At 49.5% G+C, this 22,543-nt stretch overlaps 1 protein-coding gene across 2 annotated transcripts; it reads right to left on the bottom strand.

The window, feature by feature from the left end:
- Positions 1-102: 102 nt before the first annotated feature.
- On the bottom strand, positions 103-21,024 carry PGM1 (phosphoglucomutase 1). 2 transcript variants are annotated; one of them, XM_015636716.1, is made up of 11 exons: positions 20,679-21,024; positions 9,491-9,653; positions 9,084-9,230; positions 8,007-8,132; positions 7,326-7,516; positions 6,855-7,009; positions 6,265-6,380; positions 3,365-3,500; positions 1,710-1,893; positions 1,300-1,434; positions 103-348 (listed from the first exon to the last, which is right to left on the bottom strand). In XM_015636716.1, exons 1-11 carry the CDS (start codon positions 20,922-20,924, stop codon positions 259-261), a joined length of 1,689 nt encoding a protein of 562 aa, XP_015492202.1. In that variant the 5' UTR covers positions 20,925-21,024; the 3' UTR covers positions 103-258. The 2 variants fall into 2 exon arrangements, with proteins under 2 accessions (XP_015492202.1, XP_015492201.1); XM_015636715.3 differs by lacking the exon at positions 20,679-21,024 and adding an exon at positions 12,417-12,879.
- Between the last annotated feature and the right edge of the window lie 1,519 nt (positions 21,025-22,543).

Below are 22,543 nucleotides of genomic sequence, written 5' to 3'. Positions count from 1 at the left end.
TAAGGAAAAGCCAGGAGTCCACAACCCAAAGGCTGTGTAAGGAGCACCACACCAAACCTGCCAGCAGCGCTGGGACAAAGAGAGGCAGCAAAGGGGACGAGGGGTGCTGAGGGCTGGGGTTTATTGGCTATCCTTAGCAGCAAAACAGTGTTCTTAAATACAGGGAGAAAATCAATATTCCTCTTTCAGTGGCAGCTTGACAAGGGAAGGGGCTGGGCTGCCTGCCTGCCCCAGTGCACACTCCAGCACAGGGGGGCTCTATGTGATGACGGTGGGCCCAGAGCGGCCGGTTCTTTCGTGGAGCTGGGAAAGTTTCAGTGCAATGGAAATGAGAGGTGCCAACATCACCTGCAGGGAGGAAAGAGAGGGCTCAGAACTGCAGAGCAGCACATGCAGCCCTCCCACACTGTACCCCTCAGCACCCAGATCAGCCCAGGTCACTCGAAGCTCAGCTCTCCTGACCAAAGGCTGCTTTGGGCTCCCAACCTGAGCTCTGGGACCAGTGACAGGGATGCAGCGCTCAGAGAAAATCCCAAGCTCCAGTGGTGCTGCTGCCACCCTCCCTGTGCTGTATCCCAAACTCCACCTCAGTGCAGGACATTTAAATCCTAACTTCCCCCCCAGGGAATGGGGGATTTTCAGGTTTTTTGTCAATTATGGCACAGTGAATTAGGCACAAAGAGCCCACGGAGTGTTTGCTGGGGAATACAGAATCAGAGAATGTCCTGAGTTGGAAGGATCTCCAAGGATCATGAAGTACAACTGCACAGACACTGCAACAATCCCACCCTGTCCCTGGGAACATTGTCCAAACACTCCTGGAGCAGTGGCTTGGGGCTGTGACCATTCCCTGGGGAGCCTGTTCAGTGTCCAACCATCTTCTGGGTGAAAACCTCTTTCCTGATACCCAGGCTAAAACTAAATACAAGAGGAGGATCCTTTTCCTCCAGTGCCTACAAGAGCTCAGCACCATTTGTAAATGATATTGCAGAACATTGCTGAACTCAGTACAGAGCAGGCCAGTCTCACCTTAGGTACAGCTGAGTCCTGTGATCCCACTGATTTTTTTTAAAGCAGGCACAGGGCTAACACAGGCAGGAAAACTGTGCTGTGGCAGAGACAGCTGTGAGAGATTCCCAGGAATCCACACTGAGCTTTTTTTTTTGTACCAGGATGAAAGATACCAAACCTCTGGCTCCCAAAATTCCTGGCACCTCCACACTGCTCCAAGCAAAGCAGGGCTAAGAAAGAGCTGAACTCTGGCAGCCAGCAGTGGCAGGACTGAGGTGCAGCACCCACCTGAGGGTCTTGGTTTATTTTCTGAGCATCCTTCTCGTAGCTGTCGATGTAGAGGCGCACGGTGGCCCCGGCGCTGCCGGTGCCGCTCAGCCGGAAGATGATGCGGGAGCCGTCGGAGAAGATGAGCCGCAAGCCCTGCTCGGGGACACGGGAGGGAAGAGCCTCTCAGCTCTGTGCTCATGGGTAGCCAAGGTGCTTGCCATGAATCCCAGCCTGACCTGCACCATCCCTCCTCTTCAGGGAGCTACAGAAGGCTCCTGTGCTCCTCTCCCTGAGGGATTAATGTCAATCCTAGAACTTGAAACAAGAGCCAGGGGCTGCCTGCCAGACACAGCATTCCCAACCCCCCTACTCTTCATGGAAACAGGACATGGAGAAAACACTCCCAGCTCAGCCCAGGCTGTGCCCACCTGGTTCCTGGAGATGCTGCCATCCACAGGGTCGCTGTACTCGAAGTTGTCAGCTTTCTCCACCGTGTAGACTTTGTCCCCGCTCGACAGCTGCTTCCCCACGAAGGAGCGGTCGAACATCACCGTCTCCAAATCCTTCATCATTTTGTTGGCAGCATCTGCATCCACCTCCTCATAGTCGTACCTGCAGCCAGCACCACACGCAGGGATTAGCCAGGGGAGGGTGCAATGAGTTGGGATGGTTTGAGATGCCCTTCTCGAGCTCTGTGGGTGTTCTCTGCACCCACCCTGGAGGGGAGGACAGGCAGAAAAGGCACATAAAAGCACCAGGACACACTGTTCAGAGGAGCTGTCCCTGGATCCCTGGAAGTGTCTAAGGCCAGGCTGGATGGAGTTTGGAGCAGCCTGGGATAGTGGAAGGTGTCCCTGCCATGGCAGAGGGTGGGACTAGATGGGCTTTAAGGTCCCTCCCAACCCAACCCAGTGTAGGATTCTATGAAAAGAGAGGAGGATCCATGTGCAGCCCTGCAGCCACATCCACACAGATCCTTGGGATACAGCACAGCATCTCACAGGCATTTGGTGCCAGGAGATGAAAGCACAAAGTGCTGTCTCACACCAAGTATCACAGAGCCAGGGCCAAGATCCAACTGCCTGCCAAGAATTTCCTGCACTTCTGCCCACAGCACGCCACCAGCTCCCTCATGGTGAACACCCTCAGTGCATCCCCACAGCAAACTGCAGCTGTGACTGCACCAGGAAAACATCCAATGCCAGCTTTGATGTCCCTGCCTGGGTAGCAGAGGCAGCAGAGAGCGGCTGGAGCCCACTCCAGGATCCCAGACTCTGTGTTCCCACTGCCAGCGGGATTTGTGCCGCTCTGTTTGCTGCCTGACCCGCCTACCCCTGCTCTGCACACATACCTCGAGTGCTAAAAGGCTGCCTTTTTATCCTAGACTTTGGCATTTTTCCCCAGGTTTCCATGCCTCAGATGTGTGCTGGCTTTTTTCAGGGGGGGAAGAAAAAAAAAACAACAAAGGAAAGACAAGTTCTTTCACTTGGCGATTTGAGACAGGATTTTCATGTAGATCTTCCAAGCTGAAAGATTTCTGCCTAATGCTTTCACAGTGTTCCCACCTCTGCTTGTGTGCAGGCTGGTTCTTATTCCGTCCCTTGCCATCTTCCATGTCTACTGCAGCTTAAATTTCAGCATTTGGGGACTGGATAAGAACTCAACCAGGTAAATAACAGCCACAGGGGTAATTATATCCATTCTATGAGATGCTGCTGTCACTGAAGATATCACAAATTAACTTGTGATGTGGGGTCTCAAGAATATTGATCCCATGGCAAAAATGACTCTTGAAGGAAAAAAATTCTCAATTAAAAGAAAAAAAAGGTGCTTTGCAGGTATAAAATGTACAGACTTTGGTACCAGATTTATGTCTGGAGTAACAACCCAGAGCTGGACACCACGAAGGGTCATGGTGAATCATTTCATGGCACCCAGGAATGCTGCCAAGTGTTTTAAATTACTGCAGGACAAACAGCAATGGAATGACCCAGGAACAGCCCCACAGTGACACAGCGATGCCATCAGGGCTCTGCTCTGACCCAGGACAGGGAATGGGAGGTGTCAGGATCACTTTCCCCACCTGGTGAAGAAGTTCCTGCCGTACTTCTGCCAGTGGTCCTTCATGATGTCCTCCACGCTCTGCTTGCGGGCGGCCAGGATGGAGAGCCAGGCCAGCACTGCCCACAGCCCGTCCTTCTCTCGGATGTGGTCGGAGCCTGAGGGCAGCCACAGCACAGACACAATTCCCACTCCTCTCACACCAGTCCCCACCTGGCCTCCTCACCCCCATCCCCTGGTAGCTGCACTGCTCACACTGCCAGAGCTCCATCCCTGCTGTATCCTTAAAGTGGGTCAGGATCTCATCTGCTCCAGCTCAGATAAAACACTTGGCATCTTTTAGCACACACACACCCATTGTTCACACATCCTTAACTCTGTTCCCAGGGAAGGAACGGGGAATGCACAGTAAAAAAGGCATCAAGTGAAAAACTAAACAAAAGGCAAATGCAAAGGAGCTTCTTGGGAAGGAGAACATCAACTCCCAGTGAAGGAGACTCCACACCTCTCTGGGCAATCCCATACAATAATGGGTTCCCATACATAAAATGTGTTCAGGTGGAATTTCCTGGGTCTCAGTTTGTCCCTGTTGCCTCTTGTTGTGGATTCCCTCAAGGCTGGCACTGCAAGGAGCGCAGGAAGCAGCCAGAGCCAGCCCAGCCTTGCTCTGGAAGCACAGTGGGATCACACAACACTGACCCCTTGGGAAACCCAAGGTGCTGGACCCTACACAGCCCCCAAATTAAATATGGCCCAGAACACACCCAGCCCACACTCAGTGCCTCTGCCACGCCAGTCCCACCCTGTGCCCCACAGATGCAAAGTTTTCTCCTTCCCACTCTGGAAAACCTCCAAACAGGTATTAAAGAAATCCCAGGAGCACTCCAGAGCTGCCATGCCACCCTCTGAAGGAGTGCCAGAGTGGGAATCCTCTGGGAAAGAGCTGGGGGCAGGGCAGGGATTACGTGGTGCTTTGCACAAATCCCACTGTTGTGGACGTAGCCATAAATTATCCCCACAGTCCCTCATGGTGGAGAGAGCTGGGCAGAGGTGATGGAGAGGAATGCTAAATAAACACCAGTCCCATGTGATGTATCAACTTATTGCTGGAATAAAACACCCAGGGAAGCAAGCAGGAATTCTGTCATGTCGCATTACTCTAATTGTGCTGTGCTCCAGTCCCACCGCCTGACAGTTTGTTTCAATTTTTCCTGGGTCTTTTGGCTGCTCCTTCACCTCTCCCCCCTTCAACACTCCCACCCTGCCCAGCTCCAAACAACTCCTCATTAACTTCCTATCAACCTCCTCACCCCTTTTCATTCCTTTTTCCTTCCTAAGTGCCTTTGCCACATGGACAAACCCCTTTGTGCTGCAGGGGAGTCCAACACTCCTGAGCCCTTTCCCAATCTGTTCCCCCGAAGTGCTTCAGCTCCCACCACGTGGATGTGCTGCTGCCTGGCCAAAATCCCAAACCTCTCTCTCAGCCCTGCTGCCCCTGGAATCACTTTGATTTGGGAGGCAGTCCCTCACCTGCTGGTGGATGGAGAGAAACTGAGCTTGTTGCTCATGCAAAGGTGGAGACAGTTTTGGGGAGCTGCTCCTTTGAGATCATCTCCCATCAGCAGCTCCAGGAATTCGGTTTTATTTATCTCCTGAAACAACCAGTGCTCTCTCATTAGCCAAGGTCCAGGATATAAACTCAGCACATGCTGAAATCACTCAGGGCAAAACTCCAGAACCTTCCTTTACTCATTATTTACTTAGAGATTTCTTTACAGAGACATCAGGTTCTCTAAAATTCACCTTTCCTTCCAAACCACAGCCAAATCCCAGTCCCACATATCAGAGTAATATCTGACTGCAAAAATATTGCCCCTGGAGACTGCTCAGCCCCACAACAACCTGCTCTTCCCTAGAGCTGTGATCCCATTTCCTCAGCCACAGGAAAGCTGGGGTAATCCTTTCCTGCCAAGCTGTGCATTCCAGCTTCACAAAGCACTTCACTCCAGGTATTTGGGGGTTTAAGGCACCCACACACAAGCTAAAAGGTTTTTCTGGGGTGGTGGAATGAAAACACACCAGGTTTGAGTGAGAAATTCCCCCAGGACCTTGTGCCTTGCATATCCCACCAGAGATCCTTAGAGAACAGGGAAAACAACACCTCTGGGAGAATTCAGACCAGATAAAACTCAGCCTTTGTGCAGGAATCTGGTGCTGATGCAGGGCCCAGCCTGCAGGGAAGGTCCCATTTCCACAGGCAGGACACAAAACCACAGGGGAGATGCCAGGGAGAGCTCAGGGAATGCAGAGACCTCCTGGGAATCCTGACTGTCCTGAGCACCCTGACCTGGAGCAAATCCTGCTGCTGTCAACTTCCCTGCACACCCCCAGTAAATTCCTTGTGATGCTCACTTTGTTTCTCAGTGACTCAGTAACTCACTTAGACTGTTCAAAAGCAGTGTTAATTTAAACTTTATAAATCATACCTTGTGTTCAGAACAGGAAAACGAGGGCCCTATTAAGCTCAGAGATTTAATAGTGACCTGAAACCTTCCCTAATAAAACTCCGTGCTCCAACCCGTATTTCTTTCCAGAAATGAAAACATTGAGAAGGCTTTCCTGGCCACCAAGAGTTGAAAAATACATTTAGCATTGCATTTAATCCCCACAGACTCAGTGACCAGGCTACCAAAGAGGCCCCCAAACTTCCTGCCTATCTCCACGTGCCTTCCTGGAGAACCAGAGGAGAAGGAGCTCCTACCTCACAAAACCTTTATCACTGTGTTCATTTTCCACCCTAATTCCTCCAAGCCTTTTTTATATTTTAATATTTTACAAGTATTAACAACTGCAGATGAAAGAGAAATCCCAAGCCCTAAAGAATAAACACCATCATGGGTGATATTGGGAACGCTGACTTACCAGTCCCAAAACTTTCCTCTCCACACAGAGACAGTTTGTTTGCATCCATCAAGTTTCCAAAGAACTTCCAGCCCGTTGGAGTCTCGTACAAAGCAATCTTTGTAGCCTGGGCCACCCTGCCAAGGTAAGAAGGCCAAGTCACATCCCTGGACTGTCCCAAGGGAAATGGGATCTGCAGCTCTCCTGGGGTGCCACTGCTTTGGTACAATCCCTCTGCTTCATCCCAGTGTGGTATCTGGGGGATGGGTGGGATGTGCATTTACAGAACAGACACAGACACACACCTCTTCAAAGCAATTTTAAGTTGCAGATCTCAAAGCATTTCACCAAGAAAAGCGTCACTATCAAATTTAAGGAAAAGACAGGTGGGGAGAGTCATTTGTTTGGGTTTATCTGTAGGGACAAGAAAGAGCCAAGAGCTCAGCTCAGCTGTGCCACATCCCCAGGCAGGGTTTAACCCATTAAATCTCTCTGCCGTGCTGGCACCGCCGCGCTCCCCACCGGACCGAACACACGGGGCAGATCCGGCTGAAATCCCGGGCAAGGGGCACCCTGGGCTGCCTGTGCTGTGCCCTGCCCAGGGCTGGTACCTGTCCAGGGCTCCACTGGTGGGCATGCTGCGGGCGAAGCCGCGCACGCCGGTCTGCTGGAAGTACGGGATGCTGAGGATGTTGGCGGCGATGACGGCCACCGAGTCGGAGGGGTTGACGAAGAAGCCGTGCTTGCCCAAAATCATGTTACGGTCCTGGGGGAGACAGCACAGCTCAGCTCCCTGCTCAGCCCAGGGCCCAGCCCATTCCCAGAGATTTTCTGTAATAAACACAGAGCTTTGAAGAGGTTACACAGCAGCAGCTCCATAATGTTTCACCTTCCTGCTGATTTCTTTTTTTAGTTATTTAAATACAGTTTGGGCTTATTGACACAATATCCAGCTATTTCTGTGGTGGCAAACGCAGCAAGTGGTTCACTTCACTCATGATTACAAGGGGAGAGAAAAGGTGCACCTCAGTCCCCAGAGCTGGTTAGAGGGAAAGAAGGGGAATTCTGAGCAGCTCCTTTACCCCATCTCCATCAAAGGCAGCTCCAAAGTCGTATTCTCCCGTCTTCATGGTCTGCACCAGGTCGGCAGCGTAGGTCAGGTTGGGGTCAGGGTGGTGGCCCCCAAAGTCCTCCAGGGGGGTGCAGTTCACAGCTGAATTTGCTGGGGCTCCCAACTCCTCACACAGGATCTTCTTCACGTAAGGGCCCACAACTGTCTCGGTAAAAGAGGAAGGAGTTGGTCCAGCCGCGGCTCCACCCACCCCAGGCTGCTCACCCTGGGTCACTTCAGGGGTTTTGTGGTTTAGGAGCACCCATCAAAATCCATCCCATCCCTGCAAGTGTCCCAGGCCAAGTTGGGAAGATGTCCCTGCCCATGGCAGGGTTGGAACTGGATGAGCTTTAAGGTCCCTCCCAGCCCAAACCATTCCAGGATTTCATGAAACATTTCACAGAATCCTGCAATGGTTTGGGTTGGAAGGAATGTTAAAGATCAGCTCGTTCCAACCCCCAAAACAGAACACTTGACTAAAGAAAATAACACAAGACAGAAAAAGTGAAAAGAAAAATCCAGTATGCTACAAACCAAACCTCAAACTTGCAATATTAATTCCAGAGAAAACCTTCCTGTCTGAATTAGGTGACAAATCCCCAAGGATTTGTCACAGGGGACCCCTCAGTGCCCCGAGCCCAGCCCTTTTTACCCCCATGCATGGCATCGATGCGAATCTTGAGCTGGTTCTTCCCTGACAGCAGCTCCTTCAAGGCATTGAAATCAAAGATACTCCTCAGCATGTTGGCATAGGCTTCCACAGAGTCCACAATTTCCACTGGAAAAGGAGACAGGGATCAGCCCTCACAGCCTGGAATTGTGATAACCAAGTCCTGCTCCTGTGCTGAGGCTCCTCAGAGCCAAGGGCCAGGGCTCAGCACAAAGCCCTTGAACACCTCAGAGAATCAGAATAGGGACAGGAATAATGGGGCTAAATTAGGAATTTAATTACACTCACTGCTCATCAGGTCACAAGTGGACCAATAAAATCCTTAAGGCAAACTCTGTTCCCAGTTAAGGCTCCCTGGACTTCCTTCAGGAAGGCTCAATCCCACTTCAATTACATTTTAAAATATGTATATAAAATCAGATCTTTCATTTCCACAATGGGAAGTGTGAACTTAATAGTTCAAAAAGTTGTATCTTTGCAGCCAACATAAAAACAAAATACAGCATAAAAATCCCACTACGAAGAAATGGAGACTGAGGGGAATACCAACTTTTATCATCTTTTAACTTATTTCTTTGTTAATTACAAGCAGCAGGAGGTGGTAAAAAACAATACTTGCAGTATTTTTAAGAAGTCTTTTTAAATTTATTTTCATATTTCACTATTCACTGACTGAAGTCACATGTGAAATGTAACAGCTTTCCCACACACTGGGACAACTTTTATATGTGAAACCATAAAAAAAATCAATTGAAAGATTAAACTCTGTAGTTTTTAATTAGGAAAATGCACTTTAACTGCATTTTTCTGTTTTCAAGTGTATGTTTGCCTTGCAGAAAAAGCAGCCTTTGATTTTACGGAAGTTTGATAGATCAAGATTTTGCTACCAAAGTAGAAACTTCTATAGGACAGAAAATTATATAAATCAAAAATTAACAAATAAATAAATGCCAGGAGCAATGTCCTCACTGGGATCATGCAACAGATGAGGAGAGGTCAGAATGGCCACAGAAACACCACAATCCCTCACCCTTGCCAAGAGGAAGAATGTTAATTTACCTGTAAACGGCTTAAATTTGTTCTCCAAGTCAAACTGCTGCTTCCCAATGGTGCCCAAATTCACCTGGAGATCTGGGCAGATTGCATATTCCTCAATTTTCTTGCTGATTTGGAAAATTTTATCCGTGATGGCTTCAGGAGCAGGACCTACAAAATGAAATGGGCAAGGGGAAGATGTTAAAGAATCCAAGTGCAAGAGGAGTGAACTTCAGGAATACAGCAAAGACCTGGGCTGGGAATACCCTCCTGGGAGGGAGCAGGGGGAGAGGAGCATCACTTGCTCCATCAGGGAAACCACTGCTCAGGGCACTGATTACTGGGATACGAACAGAAATTTGGATTCTGGGGTGGGCACAAGAAATAAACCACAATAAGAGTAATTAAAATGAAGCAGGAAGTGCCCTGACCTCCGTTGGCGATGTTGAATTTGATGCCGAAGTCGCCGCTGGGCCCGCCGGGGTTGTGGCTGGCGGTCAGGATGATGCCCCCGATGGCTTTGATCTTGCGGATGATGCAGGACACGGCCGGCGTGGACAGGATCCCGTTCTGCCCGATCACCAAGCGCCCGATCTGAGAGGGCAGGAGCAGAGCAAAGCTGTGTGAGGGCAGATCCCAAACCCAGCCCAAACCCCAAACTTCACCGGCAGGTGAAGCACAGCCCTGCTCCTGCCAAAGCTCCCCGTGGTGCGACCCCGCTCCTGGAGCATTGCACGTGGATGTACTGAAGGGCTGAGCTCTCCAGGCATTAAACACCACAAAAAAACAGCATTCCCTCTGGCTGTGGCCTCCAAATTCACCTTCAAAACACAGAGTGGGGCAGAGAGAAGCCAAAAGAACACAAAACTGGACCATCCTGGGAGCAGCTGCAGGTTCCTGTTGGCAGCAGGCAGCACACCTCCTTCCCATCAGCTTGGGGATATCACTGAGATGGGATCCAGAGCAATGTGCTGAGCAATACACCAGCATCAGAATCCAGGCAATAAACCAGGAGGTGGATAATGCCCTGGAAGAGCACACTCCTTCCCACAGCTCCCAGATGAGGTAACAGCATTTAAAACCACACCAGGCTCCTCTGCACCAGCCCAGGGGTCAGACCCAGAACAGACTGGGAAAAGAGGAGGGGTTTCATTCAATCTGAAGCTGAAGCAGGAATCAAGAGGAGCATTCCCAAGGCATGGTGGGTGCTGAGCCAAGGGCACAGGATGACTGTGATTCCTGTCCCCTGGCACTGGCAGGTGCTAAGCCCCAGCCTCGCTGCCCATCAGTTATTGCATGGTCCAGCTGTCACGGCCCAGCTGCTGGCAGAGCTGCACCTCTAGAAAATAACAGCAGAAATGTGAAAAAAGCACTTTAAAAACCCAAAGTGAGGGCCCTGCCTCCAGCTGCCCACTCCAACATGAGCCCTGACTGCACCCACACACTGACCACTCATTTACTGCACCTCATGTTTCACTTGAAGCAGCCCAGCCTCCACAGGGTTTGCTTTTTCCCCTTTCTCAGAGACACCTTGTCCTGTGCTTTATTCCAGCCTCCAAACCTTGCTCCTTCAGTTTCCCTGAGAACTCATGGGACCTCCAGGAAGCTCCTCTCCAAAACTTCCCCTCCTGCTCCCCAGTTTCCCTCTGAGGGTCACGTTCTGCAGCACCCTTGTGCATCAATGCCCCAGGAATGATGCAGAGGAAGGGCAAACAAGGGATTTTCCCTGCCAAAGCAGGCAGCAGCTGCAGGAGAGCTGGATGAACACATCAAATCCCCTGTCCTCGCCCTCCCTGCACACATGAACTGCAGCTTTTCCCCACAGCAAGGAAGGAGAGGAAGAAACACTCATCTCCATGTGAGCTGCTCTGTGATTTGGGTCCTCCTTGGCTTCCAGAGGTTTTCAGCTGCCACTCCCCACCCATCCAATGCTAAATCCTTTGTGGTAACCACTGGGGAAGGTTGCTCAGTGTAACAATGTGCTGAACAATTTACACTTAATCCTTTTTGAGTCTGTGGAATTTCTTATGAGGAAAACCTCAGCTTGCAATGATGGAGAAACACCTTTCATGGAATCCTCAAAGCAGACCTGCTTTGTGCAGCAAATTTGGCTGACAGCACTTCAGAACCATCCAGGCAATAATTCCACCCTGGTTTTATTGACAGTCCCATTAGGATGCACACAAGGACCTCCTGCAGCCCCCCTCCTCCCCCCAGGAAAACACTGGGAACAGCTTTTCCAGGCCATGGAAGTTGGTGGCTGCAGCTGCCCAAGCCACCAATCCCACATCCAGAGCACCACAAGCACATCACTGACAGGAACCAACCAGACTGAGGGGAAAAATCCACAGAAAATACCCAAACCACCCCCTAAGTCCCATTTAGGCAGACCTGGGCCCAGTGCTGGAGAGAAAATTCTGAGCTGGTGAAGATGAGGCTGATCTGCCCTTCACCAGCAGACATCTCCTGCTGTCAGGCACTCCAAGCCTGGCTCTGTGCACATTTTCCAGCTCTTCTGCTCAGCCCATACACTGATTTTGAAGGAAGACATTAATTTGTAATGCCTGAAGGTTTTTTTCCCCACAAGATGGAAAACAGGCCAATTTTAAAATTAAATAAATAAAATTATCTCCTCCTATTTTTTTCCTATTGATTACAATGTCCTAGTCAAGTTTTTTGTCAAACAAATTCCTAAAATCTGTGTCCATTTTCACAAAGTTTGCTCTGCACCAAGAGATCCAGGACAGACAGCAGAACCTTCTTAAAAAGCAGAAGGAAACAAAGAAAAACCACAATCTACCACAAACACACAAGCCTCTTGCTCTGCTTCCAAAACACAGAATTCCAGCACAACTGAGCTCCCTATAAAGGCTGTCACTCACTTGCTGACTCTCATATCAATTTTCAAAAGCTCCCTGAGCATTTATCCCACAACTTACACCTGGTGAGAAAGGAAAAACATGGTTGTTTCTTTTCCTTTGCCACTCTGGTGGCTCTCCCTGTTACTTCATTTCTGAGCAGTATCAGGGGTTTATATTCTCATAGAAAGACTGAAAAATCCACAGGTGCCAACAGCTTGGGGCATGTCAAAGCACAAAACAAGAACACACAAACCCCAGGCAGAATTTATTTTCCTTTCTCCACATGCATTCTCTGCCCAACTGCAGCACTTTGAGTGAAAAACCAGTGATTTCTGTTCTCCCCAACTGATCTGCCATTGAAAACATTGACAAATTCACTATTAGCAGTTGATTCAAGCCTTTGGGGGAATTAAATCTCACAGTGCCTAATTTCTGATGGATTTCTGCATTTCTCAGCCACACCCCACAGGAATTCAGCCGTTTAACATTTACCAACCCCGTTGGCAGCAGCCATTTGGACAATCAGTTCCACTGCAGACTTATTGAGGTACCTCCCATCACCTCCAACCACCAGAGAGGCTCCTTGGCGATCTCTTAGGTCTATGGAAAAAAATATACTCTGGATAAAATTCTGCAAATAGTTCAGCTTGGATTCAAAGTAGAAGGTCTTCCTCCGTAAGCCGCTGGTTCCCGGTTTCTGGTCGCTGTAAGGAGCTGTTGGCACCGTCAGCAGAGGCAGGGGAGCGTCTTCCATGTCCTTTTTTCACATAGATGCATTTAAAAAGTCAAATATGCCAAAATTAACCCCCAACCTTGACACAGCAATGGCCCACCTATGAGGCAGGAGCTGAACACCCAAAATTAGCTCCTTGCACCTTCTGTAACTGAAGCCGTGTCCTCGCACTTGCGGTGGGGGATCACTGTCAGGGAGAACGCACAATTCCACGCTGCTGTCCCTCACTGCGAGGCTGGCAGAGGATTCCTGTCCTCTCTGTCACCTCCTGGTTGCCACAGGCACGGCTCCCAGCCATGCCATGGAGCCCAGCAGTGTCAATCCGTGTGGATCTCCCTCGGGCAGGGAGGTGGGAGCAGCCCAGCCCCGCTCGGATGCGCCGCTCCGGCGTTTTCCCAGATCCGCAGGACAGTGCCAGGCCCGGCCGCACACTGGGGCTCCGGAGGCAAACTTCCAGCAGGATCCTGCTGGAGCTATTTTGCAAAGTCTGGTGAGTTAAAGGTCACTCTTAAAATGGAAGGGAACAGATCCGTTACCTCCCGTTTGCTCATGCAACTCCTGCCCTGACAACCTGACTTCCCACGGCTGCCTCAAACACAGGGAGAATTTCCAGCAGGAACAGCCTCGTCAGCCTCAACTGAACATCCCCAGCAAGCCTCACCCAGATTAAAACCACAAAAAACTCTCACAAGCATTTCTCAAATGCTTGGGAAAACTGCATCCCTTAATGCTGTTCCTTGTGGGGCAGCATAAACACAAACAGAACTGACTCGGATATCAAGAAACTGCTGTGCAGCTTCATCTTCCCAAGCACGGGGAAGGTAAATGAAGGAAGGGAAGGTTGTGGACTGCCCACCCCTGGAAGTGTCAAAAGCCATGTAGGATGGGGCTTGGAGCAACCTGGGATGGTGGGAGGTGTCCCTGTCCACAGCAGGGGATGGAATGGGATGGGCTTTAGGGTCCCTTCCCACCCAAACCATTCCATGATTCTAAAATCAGCCTTTCCTCCAAGCCTCTTTAGCAACACTCAGAGTCCTCTGCCTGAGCTGCTGGAAGCAATTTCTAGATATTACTGTGGCAATTAAGGAACAGACACTTGGTAATGTCTGTGTTTGTCCCACTATTAGAATCAGGAAAAAGGAGATGTGTACACACAGCTGAATTGTGACAGGTCTGAAGGTGCTCAGGGATTCTCCTGTGGTGATGATTCTGTCATTGTTCCAGTAATTGATACATTTTCTTCCAAAGGAGATCACAGAACCATAAAGGCTGGAAAAGTCCTCTGAGATAATCCAGATAAACCCCTAACCCTGCCAAGGCCACCACTGACCATGTCCCCAAAACCCTGATTTATCCAACAGCACATTAAAATGGACTTGGATAATTTGTGTGAACCAACACATCTTTTACCCCAACAGTGAGAAACAGAGGTTTGTGTTTTATCCACCCACACTATTCCAGCATCTCGAAGCTCTCTTGATTCCCATGCAAAGGCCCAGGTTTCCCTCTAGTGGCACAGAACCCAAAATCCAGCTCCCAAAATTACACCTGGCAGGAAAAGGCCTAAGCAAGCTCTTTCCCTTCTTGCTGCCCTGGGAAATGCCACGGCCTTAAGTGACAGGAGGAGGGCACAGGACACCCACCAGCTCCTGAGGCCTCACACGGGATGCACTTGGATTTACTGACAGGGAAAACCTGTGGAGGGTTGGGATTTGTGTGTAATGCAGTGCATGTGGAGTAGACAGAGGAATCAAACTCAGTTAAGCAGGGGAGGAGGGTCATTCATGTTTATGGACATAAAGTGAAGCACATTTGATTCAAGGAAATACAAAATAATGAATAAAAGGCACAGGGACAAGGACAGCCACAGCAGCCCCACTCTTGGGGTGCTCACCTGCTCCCAGGGTTTCCCTGTAACACTGTTTGGGACAAACTAAATCACCAGTAACTGGTCAGGGGTTGGGGTTCACACAGCTGCCAGAGGATTCAGAGGTGCAAAATGTCACCAAAGGTGGGTGCTGAGCACCTTTGCACTGGGGCAGGGACTGGGGAAAGGTCATTTGATCCGTGATCTGGGAGGCTTTGCTGATCATTACAAATCACTCAGGTCATCTGCTCCCTCCCCACAACTGGATAAAGACACCCAGTTCTCCTCCTGGAATTTGATCTAACTTGTTCTTGGAATCTTTTTCTCCAGGTAAGCCCTGCCAGTGCATAATTTGCCTTGCAGCTGGAAGTGTTTCTCTACAATCTGTTGGATATCTCCCTTGCTGGCACAAAGATATCATAATCCTCCTCCTCACTAAAAAATCCTTCGGCATACAGCAAACAGCCCCAATCCTCTGAGCTTTTCCTTGTGGTCCTGTTTCCTGGATCTCTTATTCCCCATGGCAGAGGAAATCTTCCTCTCCTCAACAGCCAACCTGGCACAGACAGGGATATTTCCTAACCCAGGTCTCCTTTGACTGTCCTGCACTTCACACACACAAGAACTGAGTTAAAACTATCAGCTAACTTGGACTGGAATGATAGAAAGACAAAATATTCTGAGAGGGCTTAAATTCATTAAACATTGCAGAGGCACAGCTCCTCCCTTAGCCTAATTCCATGGTCCCTACTTATCCCTGAGCAAGCTGTGCCATCTTTTTTTGGGAGATGGAGCCTTCTTCACCTGGAGTCTTCCCCAAGCCTGGCACCAGGGGTAGGGTTAGAGCCAGACTCTCCCAGCTCCTCACTCTGACACAAACCCAGCCTTCCTCCAAGCTACAATTTTATATTTAGGCTTTCAGGCAAGAGGAATAATTGTGGCAGAACCCACCATGGAAAGGCCAAACTGAGCAGTAATTCCCTGTTCCCATCTCCTGCTACACCCTTGGGTCAGGCTTTTCCAAGGTTCAGGGTGCCCTCTCCTCCTCTTGTCCTTCCCATTCCTCTCCTGGGTCTTTATCCCCATTCAGAAGGCAGATAAAGCCAATGTCCCCTCTGTGGGACTGTGGTTATCTGCAAGCTTCCTTTTCCAGCTCTGCAGGAATTTTTGACAGCAAGCAGCTGGTGACAGGCATCTCCTTCTGCTCCTTTTCTGTGCTGGGTCAAGAAGACACTCAGCCTGAAATACTGGGCAACAAATGGAATAAAAGCACTTCACATTTCCTCTGTGACTCTTCTCTAAGGCAGAATCCCATTTCCCAAACTCCTGCCCTCAGGAAAGCTCCAGTGCCGGTGCTGTCCCTTCACATTGGCCATAAGAGGGTGCCAAGAGCCCTGGAAAACCCCTCTGAGCAGCTGCCAAAATCCAGCACTTTCTGCCGAGGATGACTCTGGTGCAGGCAGCCACTGCTGGGAGTGGCATTTGGTAATGCCAGCACAAATGGAGCCCAGGAAAAATAAGTAAGACTGCAAGTGTGTTATTGGTCATACATGGAGTGCTGCTCCCGCTGCAAAACGCTTTGTTTTCTATTAAGAATCAATTAAAAATCTGAGTTTGGAAGTTGCTGTAGAGATTCCAGAGGGAAAGAAAGATATTTGGCACCATCTCAACAGCACAAGTGAACTCACATATGAATCACTCCAGAACTGAGAGACTGTTCTGTTCCTGCCACAGCTGAAAAGAAAAGCTGGGTGGCAGAGACAGGGGCTGGGAATGAATCCCCATCTCCAGGTTTGTCCCACTGACAGGGGCTGAGCCTTCCTTTCCAGGGAAGCACACACCAGCCACCAGCATTGTGAAACTTTCTGTTCAAAGGTCAGCCCCTCAAAGCACACCCAAATCTGTATTTTATCTCTTTTTATCTCTGCGGTCCTGCCCCTGCACCAGCGAAAAGGGGAGGGATTCCAGCAGGATTTCCTCAATGCTCCAGGATTTCTGGCTCCAGCCTGCTGAGATAGACCCCTGGCCCTGGGTGCTCTTGGAAATCTTCACCTGAGCCCAAAAAACACCTTCCACTATCCCAGGTGCCTCCAAACTCTGTCCAGCCTGGCCTTGGACACTTCCAGGGATCCAGGTACAGACACAGCTTCCCTGAAAAACCTGTGCCAGGGCCTCAGCACCCTCACAGGGAGGAATTTCTTCCCCACAGAATGACTCCAGCCATTCCTGCTGGAATCTCCCACACCAGATCCTCTCTGAGGCCTGGTGCCCCAGCTCCGGATTTGTGCTCCTGGTTGAGGCTTCATTTCCTGATTTTCACTTACAACAAACTTATTTTAAAATCGAGAAACAATGTTTTTCTGGATAACTGAATGATCCTGCCAACTCTGTTTGTCCTCTGCCCATCACATCTGCTGTTTATTTTGTTACTCTGCAATTTGTATTATGAATATGTATTGTAAGTGTACATGTTTCACTTCTATTATTTCTGAATTCCTTGAACTTCTTACTGATATCTAAGCTATCTCTTGTTTATTTCTAAAATACATTTCAGCTCCTCATCTGAAGCATTGATCAATATTTTGGCCAGCTCAGGATCATAACAGGATGCATTTCTCAATCCTGGTGAGCTCAAATCATGGATAGCAGCTCTCCAGCCCAGCTCCCTATCCCAAACTCTGCCCTGACAAAGGGAAGGCATTTCTGCCCTGCCAGCCCCAGCTGAGGTGTCTGCTCATGCAGAGTCATTGTCCCAGGAGATTACAGCTAAATCCCTGCTAGGATGAATTTCAACTCTGCCTACTGGATTTGCAGAGATTAACTGCAAAGCACCTTAGCTCTTGCTCTGAGCTGGAGTTTCATGAGTGCAGAGTTTAAAATTCCAAAGGGGCACTGAAATTGGACAACCTGACCGCTTAATCACCTTCCACTGTAAACTGACATAAGCCAATTAACTTTACAGGCAAAAAGAGTCTAAGCTGGTGTAAAAAGAGGCTGTGAGAGCTGCTGTCTTCTAAAACCCACATCATCTGCAGCCAGGAAATATCTACAAGTGGTATTTATTTCCTCACTTTAGATATCACATCTCAATTTCCCCTTCTGCCTCTGAGAAAAACAGTACCATAAGAAAGTCAGAAACTGAGGTTTTTCCTACTGGCCTGGAGGATCCAGCATCACCACATCTAACCCTGGTACACAGGGGTTGCTTTTTGGAAGAACTTTCTTTAGGAGCACTTGATTTTGATGATTTTAATCCCAGGAGCTTTCACTCAAAGGGAAGATCTCAGTGGGAACTGGTCTGGGAGCTGTGGCAGAAGAGCACAAAGAAAAAGCGAGCTACTAAAGGAGAGCGGTGACAAATAAATGTGAGAAGTTTGAACACTTGGTTTCCCTGGGTAACTGAGGGGGGAGAAAGGTTAAAGCAGCCAAGGCAGGAACCCAAACTTCCTGGGGGAGAGAGCAGCATTTCTAATAAAAACCCTGTTGGTCCTGCAGCTATAAAACAAAAGCAGGCACTATTTAACATGCAAGGCACAGCCTGGCACTCAAAACACCTTCCAGCAACGTGCCTGAGTGTGGCAACTTTGCAGTACTTGGAAAAGTGCTCAGTTAGGAAGGAACCAAGGGCACAGTAAATCTGGGGAACAGGAGGTGACAATGTCACTGGATCAGCCTGGTGCTGGTTCCATGATCACACCTGGATTTACAGTTTCTGTCATTTTTGACATAAAATTATTGCACAGCCACAATTCTGCTGATCAGAGATGCTCCAACGGGACCTGTGAAGATCTGATTTGTGTAATTAAAGAGTCAGACTCACCATGTGGGAATAATATCAGGAAAAGCTGGCACACAGACCAAAACAAAGCTGGTAGGTTACACTGGATGCCAGCTAGGAATGGCAAACAATCTTAATTTCAGTTTACTTACAGAAATGCAAACTTTAAAATAAGATTAACACCTCTTAATATCATAACTGCAAACTGAGTAGCTGCTACTTAAAAATAAACACTGAGTTCCATATTAACCACTCCAGGTGGAGACAAAATTCAAGCTAATTTTAGCATCCTTTCCTTTTATGTTGTAAAACTAAAGATTGTGGTCCTCAGGTCTGTTCTGTGCCTGGAGAGCACCATTCAACCAGATCTTAACACCACGTGATTTTAAAGCATTTATCAACCACCTCTTAATCCTCAGGACCAGAAATGTACTTTTCCAGCAGTTTTCTTATTATTACTCAGCTTTTCTCAGCATGAGGCCACAGAGTTTCCACCCCCCAGACCTGGCTGCTGGAATCAGATGTTTGAATCCCAGCACCTGGAAAAACCTACAGTTGCAGGAAAGTTTTCATGTGCCGGTTCCTGTTCTGCAGGGCACTTTCTTACCATGAATGAAGCTGTCCATCCTTCTCTTTGAAGGGCAGGGAAATTCCAGTCATTTCATATTCACTATGAAGAAAGAGTATTCTCAGAGACTTTTACTTAACTACACTGTGGTAACCACCAGGGAACTGATCTTTGCAATTACAGAGAAACCCCACAAACCAAGCATCCCTCAAGCACTCCAAAACAAGGCCAACACATCAAAATTTATTTAAAACCAGTGTTTTACATCTGCTAAAGAAACCCTCTGGCTTTAGTCACCTCAATTCTCGGGACCAGAGAGTTCTGCTACTCTTGAGTTTGGCAATGCAGTTCCTGCACTGACTTATTGAGGCCAGAACTGCTAAAATGTAGCAAATATCTGTAATCAAGTTTCCAGTGGCTCTGCCCTGCTGTACCTCTGGTTACTTATCCAGGCTTTACCTGCTGCTCATTTATTAACCCACATATTCTTCCACACGTTTCCTTCCTCCACCTCTCGTTTTTCCTGCCTTTTCCCAACATTTTCTGACTTTAGAGCCAGTTCTGTCCCAGCACTTGGAATTCACGTGGGTAAAATGCTTCGAGGCAAATTCCTGCTGGCAAGGGCAGCCCTTGGGACCCGCTGCTGCAGCTCTGGCAGCGAGCTCAGCCCTGAATGTACGTGAGTGACTGCACGATCCAGGGGAGAATCCGAGACATTCCCGGCCTTCCACGCTTCCCAAAACACCTCATCAGACCCCAGCACGGCTCTACCCCAGGCCTCTGCTTCTGGGACCGAGCTGAAGTGTAAATGATGGAGAAGTCGGTGCCTGGAATGCTGCCACATCCCACCAGGCCCCGGGTGCACATCCAAAAACCTGCACGAACTTACACTTCATCCCAGGGAACAAGTTTCCCACTCTGCTTATTCACAGTGATCCACAGGGATCCTGTCGGCAGGAATGCTGCATTTTCCAGCTCCAACCCCCTCCCAGAACACATGAATAAATCGCTGCCTGCTGCTTTTCCATCAGGGAAGGAAGGCTGCCCTATCCATCACTTCCAGAGGTGCACACAGCATCCAGGGATGCTGGGCTATGGAATCACAAAAGTCAAATTTCTACATGGTTTAAAAATAATCCAAAACAGTTATTTGCTTCTTTGTGTCCTAAAAAGGCAGCAATCCCAAATTATTATTTTTTTTTCCTAAGAAGTCAGATATTTACAGGCATTGGGTCACCTGGGAATTTGAAATAAGTAACTCTGAGGTTCTACCCTAAGCACCAGCACCCTCAGCCCCTCTCTCCTTTGCGGTCCATGAGGAAGAATATTTGATGCTGGCGTTGGTGTCCCAGGAGAAGGGGATAGTTTTCCTTTGGAAAAGAGCAAACGTAGGGGAAATCCTCCCTTTACAAACATTCCCTGCTGGGATTCCCTTGAGCCACCGAGTGACAGGAGCAGGACAAACCCACGGAGGAATCCCCCAGCAGTGAGATGCATTCCAGTGCTGTGGAAGGGATCGCTGCTCCCTCCCAACACCTCACCGGTGTTTCAGCTGGAAAACCCAACGCCAGCCAGAAGGAAGAAGGAATTAGAGCCAAGTCGTGTTTGCTTCCATACCTCCACCCCGGCCAATATCCTCCCTCTCCAGCAGGCAGGGAGAGGCTGCCGGGGGTGTTTTCTGCCTGGACTCGAGCTGTCCCACGCCAGCTCATCTGCCACTCACCGCCTTCCTTCCACGCCGCGGACACGCCGAGCGCCAGCGATTTCCGCCGGGGCGGGCGGGGAGCGCATCCCGGAGCGCTCGCTGCTTACCCCGTTGGCGGCGGCGATGCGGACGATGAGCTGGATGGCGTCTCTCATGTAGAAACGGCCGTCGCCCCCCACCACGAGCGTGGCGTCCTGGCGCTCCGCGGGAGGCACGGTGGCCAGAATGCTCTGAATGAAATTCTCCGTGTAGTTGGCATTGCTCTGGAACACCGTCACCCTCTTGCGCAGCCCGCTGGTGCCCGGCTTCTGGTCGCCGTAGGGCTTGGTCTTCACGGTCACGATCTGCACCATGGCCGGCGCCGGGCGAGTTCCGGGAGCCGGGGGGGGGAACCGGGACCGCGGCCGCCCCGGCCCCGCCGCCGCCACCGCCCCGCGACCGCCCCTTAAAGGCACCGCCCGCCGGGCACGCAGCAGCCCAGCGGCGACAGCATCCGTGTGCTGCCCTGTCCCCTCCTGTTCTGTCCTGTCCTCTCCACACCTCTCCTGTTCTGTCCTCTCCTCTCCTGCCCTGTTCTCTCCTCTCCTGTCCTGTTCCCTGTCCTGTTTCCTCTCCTCTCCTCTCCTCTCCCACCCATGCTGCCCCCTGTCACAGCCCCGTGTCCTGGTGCTCTGCTCGATCCTATTCAGTCTCATGGAATTATGGAAAGGTTTAGGTTTAGGAAAGCTTTAAGGTTTTCAAGTCCAGCTGTTCCCCAGCGGTACCAAGGCCACCGCTTAACCCATGTCCCTCAGTGCCACATCCACATGGATTTTAAATCCATGCAGGAATGGGGACTCCATCACTGCCCTGGGCAACTGTGCCAGGACCAGACACTTTCCATCAAGAAATGTTCCCAATATCCAATCTAAACCTCCCTTGGCACAACTCAAAGCCCTTTTTCCTCCTGCTGTTCCCTGGAAGCAGAGCCTGACACCCCCAGCTATCCCCTCCTGTCAGGGAGTTGTGCAGGGCCACAAGGTCCCCCCTGAGCCTCCTTTGGTCCAGGTGAGCCCCCCCAGCTCTCCCAGGTGTTTCAGACCCTGCCTGGCCCTGTGGCCACCAGCAGGATGTCCCCAAAGCCCTTACAGACAGGCCCTGGCCTCAAGTGACCACCCCACAGGAGCCCCCAGTGCCCCAGCAAAGCCTTGAAGAAGCTGGATTTTGTTACAGCTTTAGTTCTCAAAAGAAAGGTAACATTCCAGAAATTTAAATTACCTGCTGAAGGGATTTTTTTTCTCCTAAATGTCTTCCCTCCAAGAAAATAAGCTGGTGCCTATGTTCAACCTTAAAAGAGAAGCTGGAATTTTTCTGTCTTGGTGGTACCTGGATTTGGAGCAAACTGAAAAAGACTTTGCAGATACCACCAAGATCTCCAACCTCACCTCCTCCAGGGCAGGAAAGGTAGAACCTGCCATGGAGAGTTTGCCTATGTCCCCACTTAAAAAAATTAGATAATTAAACCCTTCCTAGCAGAAGGAGGATCAGAAAATAAATGAGGTTCCCTGTGTAGTGCTGTGCCATGTTTTTTACCTGCAGCAAACCCAACTCTTTCCACGTGCAGTGATTTCTCAGCTGAGCCCTTCTTTCAGCTTCAACCATTCCTTTCCTAAAATGCAGAGAGGGTTGCATATGAATTCCTGCCACATCTAAAAAGGCTGATTTTACAAACAAAAGAAATGTAAATAATGGACTGCTCATTCTATAGTGTCTATTCCACACAGTGTCTCATTATTTCCCAACTCTTTTTTAGACAAGGAGCTGGGAATTTCTGCTTTGCCCACACCTTGCCTGAGGTAGCATTTGCAGAGCTCAGTCAGAACTAAAAATCACCAAATATTTTTGGGGCCTCAACTTCTTTCAGGCAATTCTGAAAATGGAAACAATACCTGTGGTACTTGCTAAGGAAAAACCATGGAAAACTCAAAGTTCA

This window comes from Parus major, chromosome 8 (assembly GCF_001522545.3).
Source record: "Parus major isolate Abel chromosome 8, Parus_major1.1, whole genome shotgun sequence".
In the NCBI taxonomy this organism is placed as follows: domain Eukaryota; kingdom Metazoa; phylum Chordata; class Aves; order Passeriformes; family Paridae; genus Parus; species Parus major.
The sequence above is the reverse complement of the archived record's forward strand: the minus strand, read 5'-3'. Positions and strand labels throughout refer to the sequence as shown.

Bases quoted from the DNA above. Each gene is read 5' to 3' on its own strand.
- PGM1 (XM_015636715.3), bottom strand. From the start codon at position 12,674: ATGGAAGACGCTCCCCTGCCTCTGCTGACGGTGCCAACAGCTCCTTAC. The intron at 6,381-6,854 runs GTACCAGCCCTG...TTACCTTGGCAG, and splicing joins ACCAGTGGAGCCCTGGACAG to GGTGGCCCAGGCTACAAAGA. The intron at 349-1,299 runs GTGGGTGCTGCA...TCCTCCCTGCAG, and splicing joins AAATAAACCAAGACCCTCAG to GTGATGTTGGCACCTCTCAT.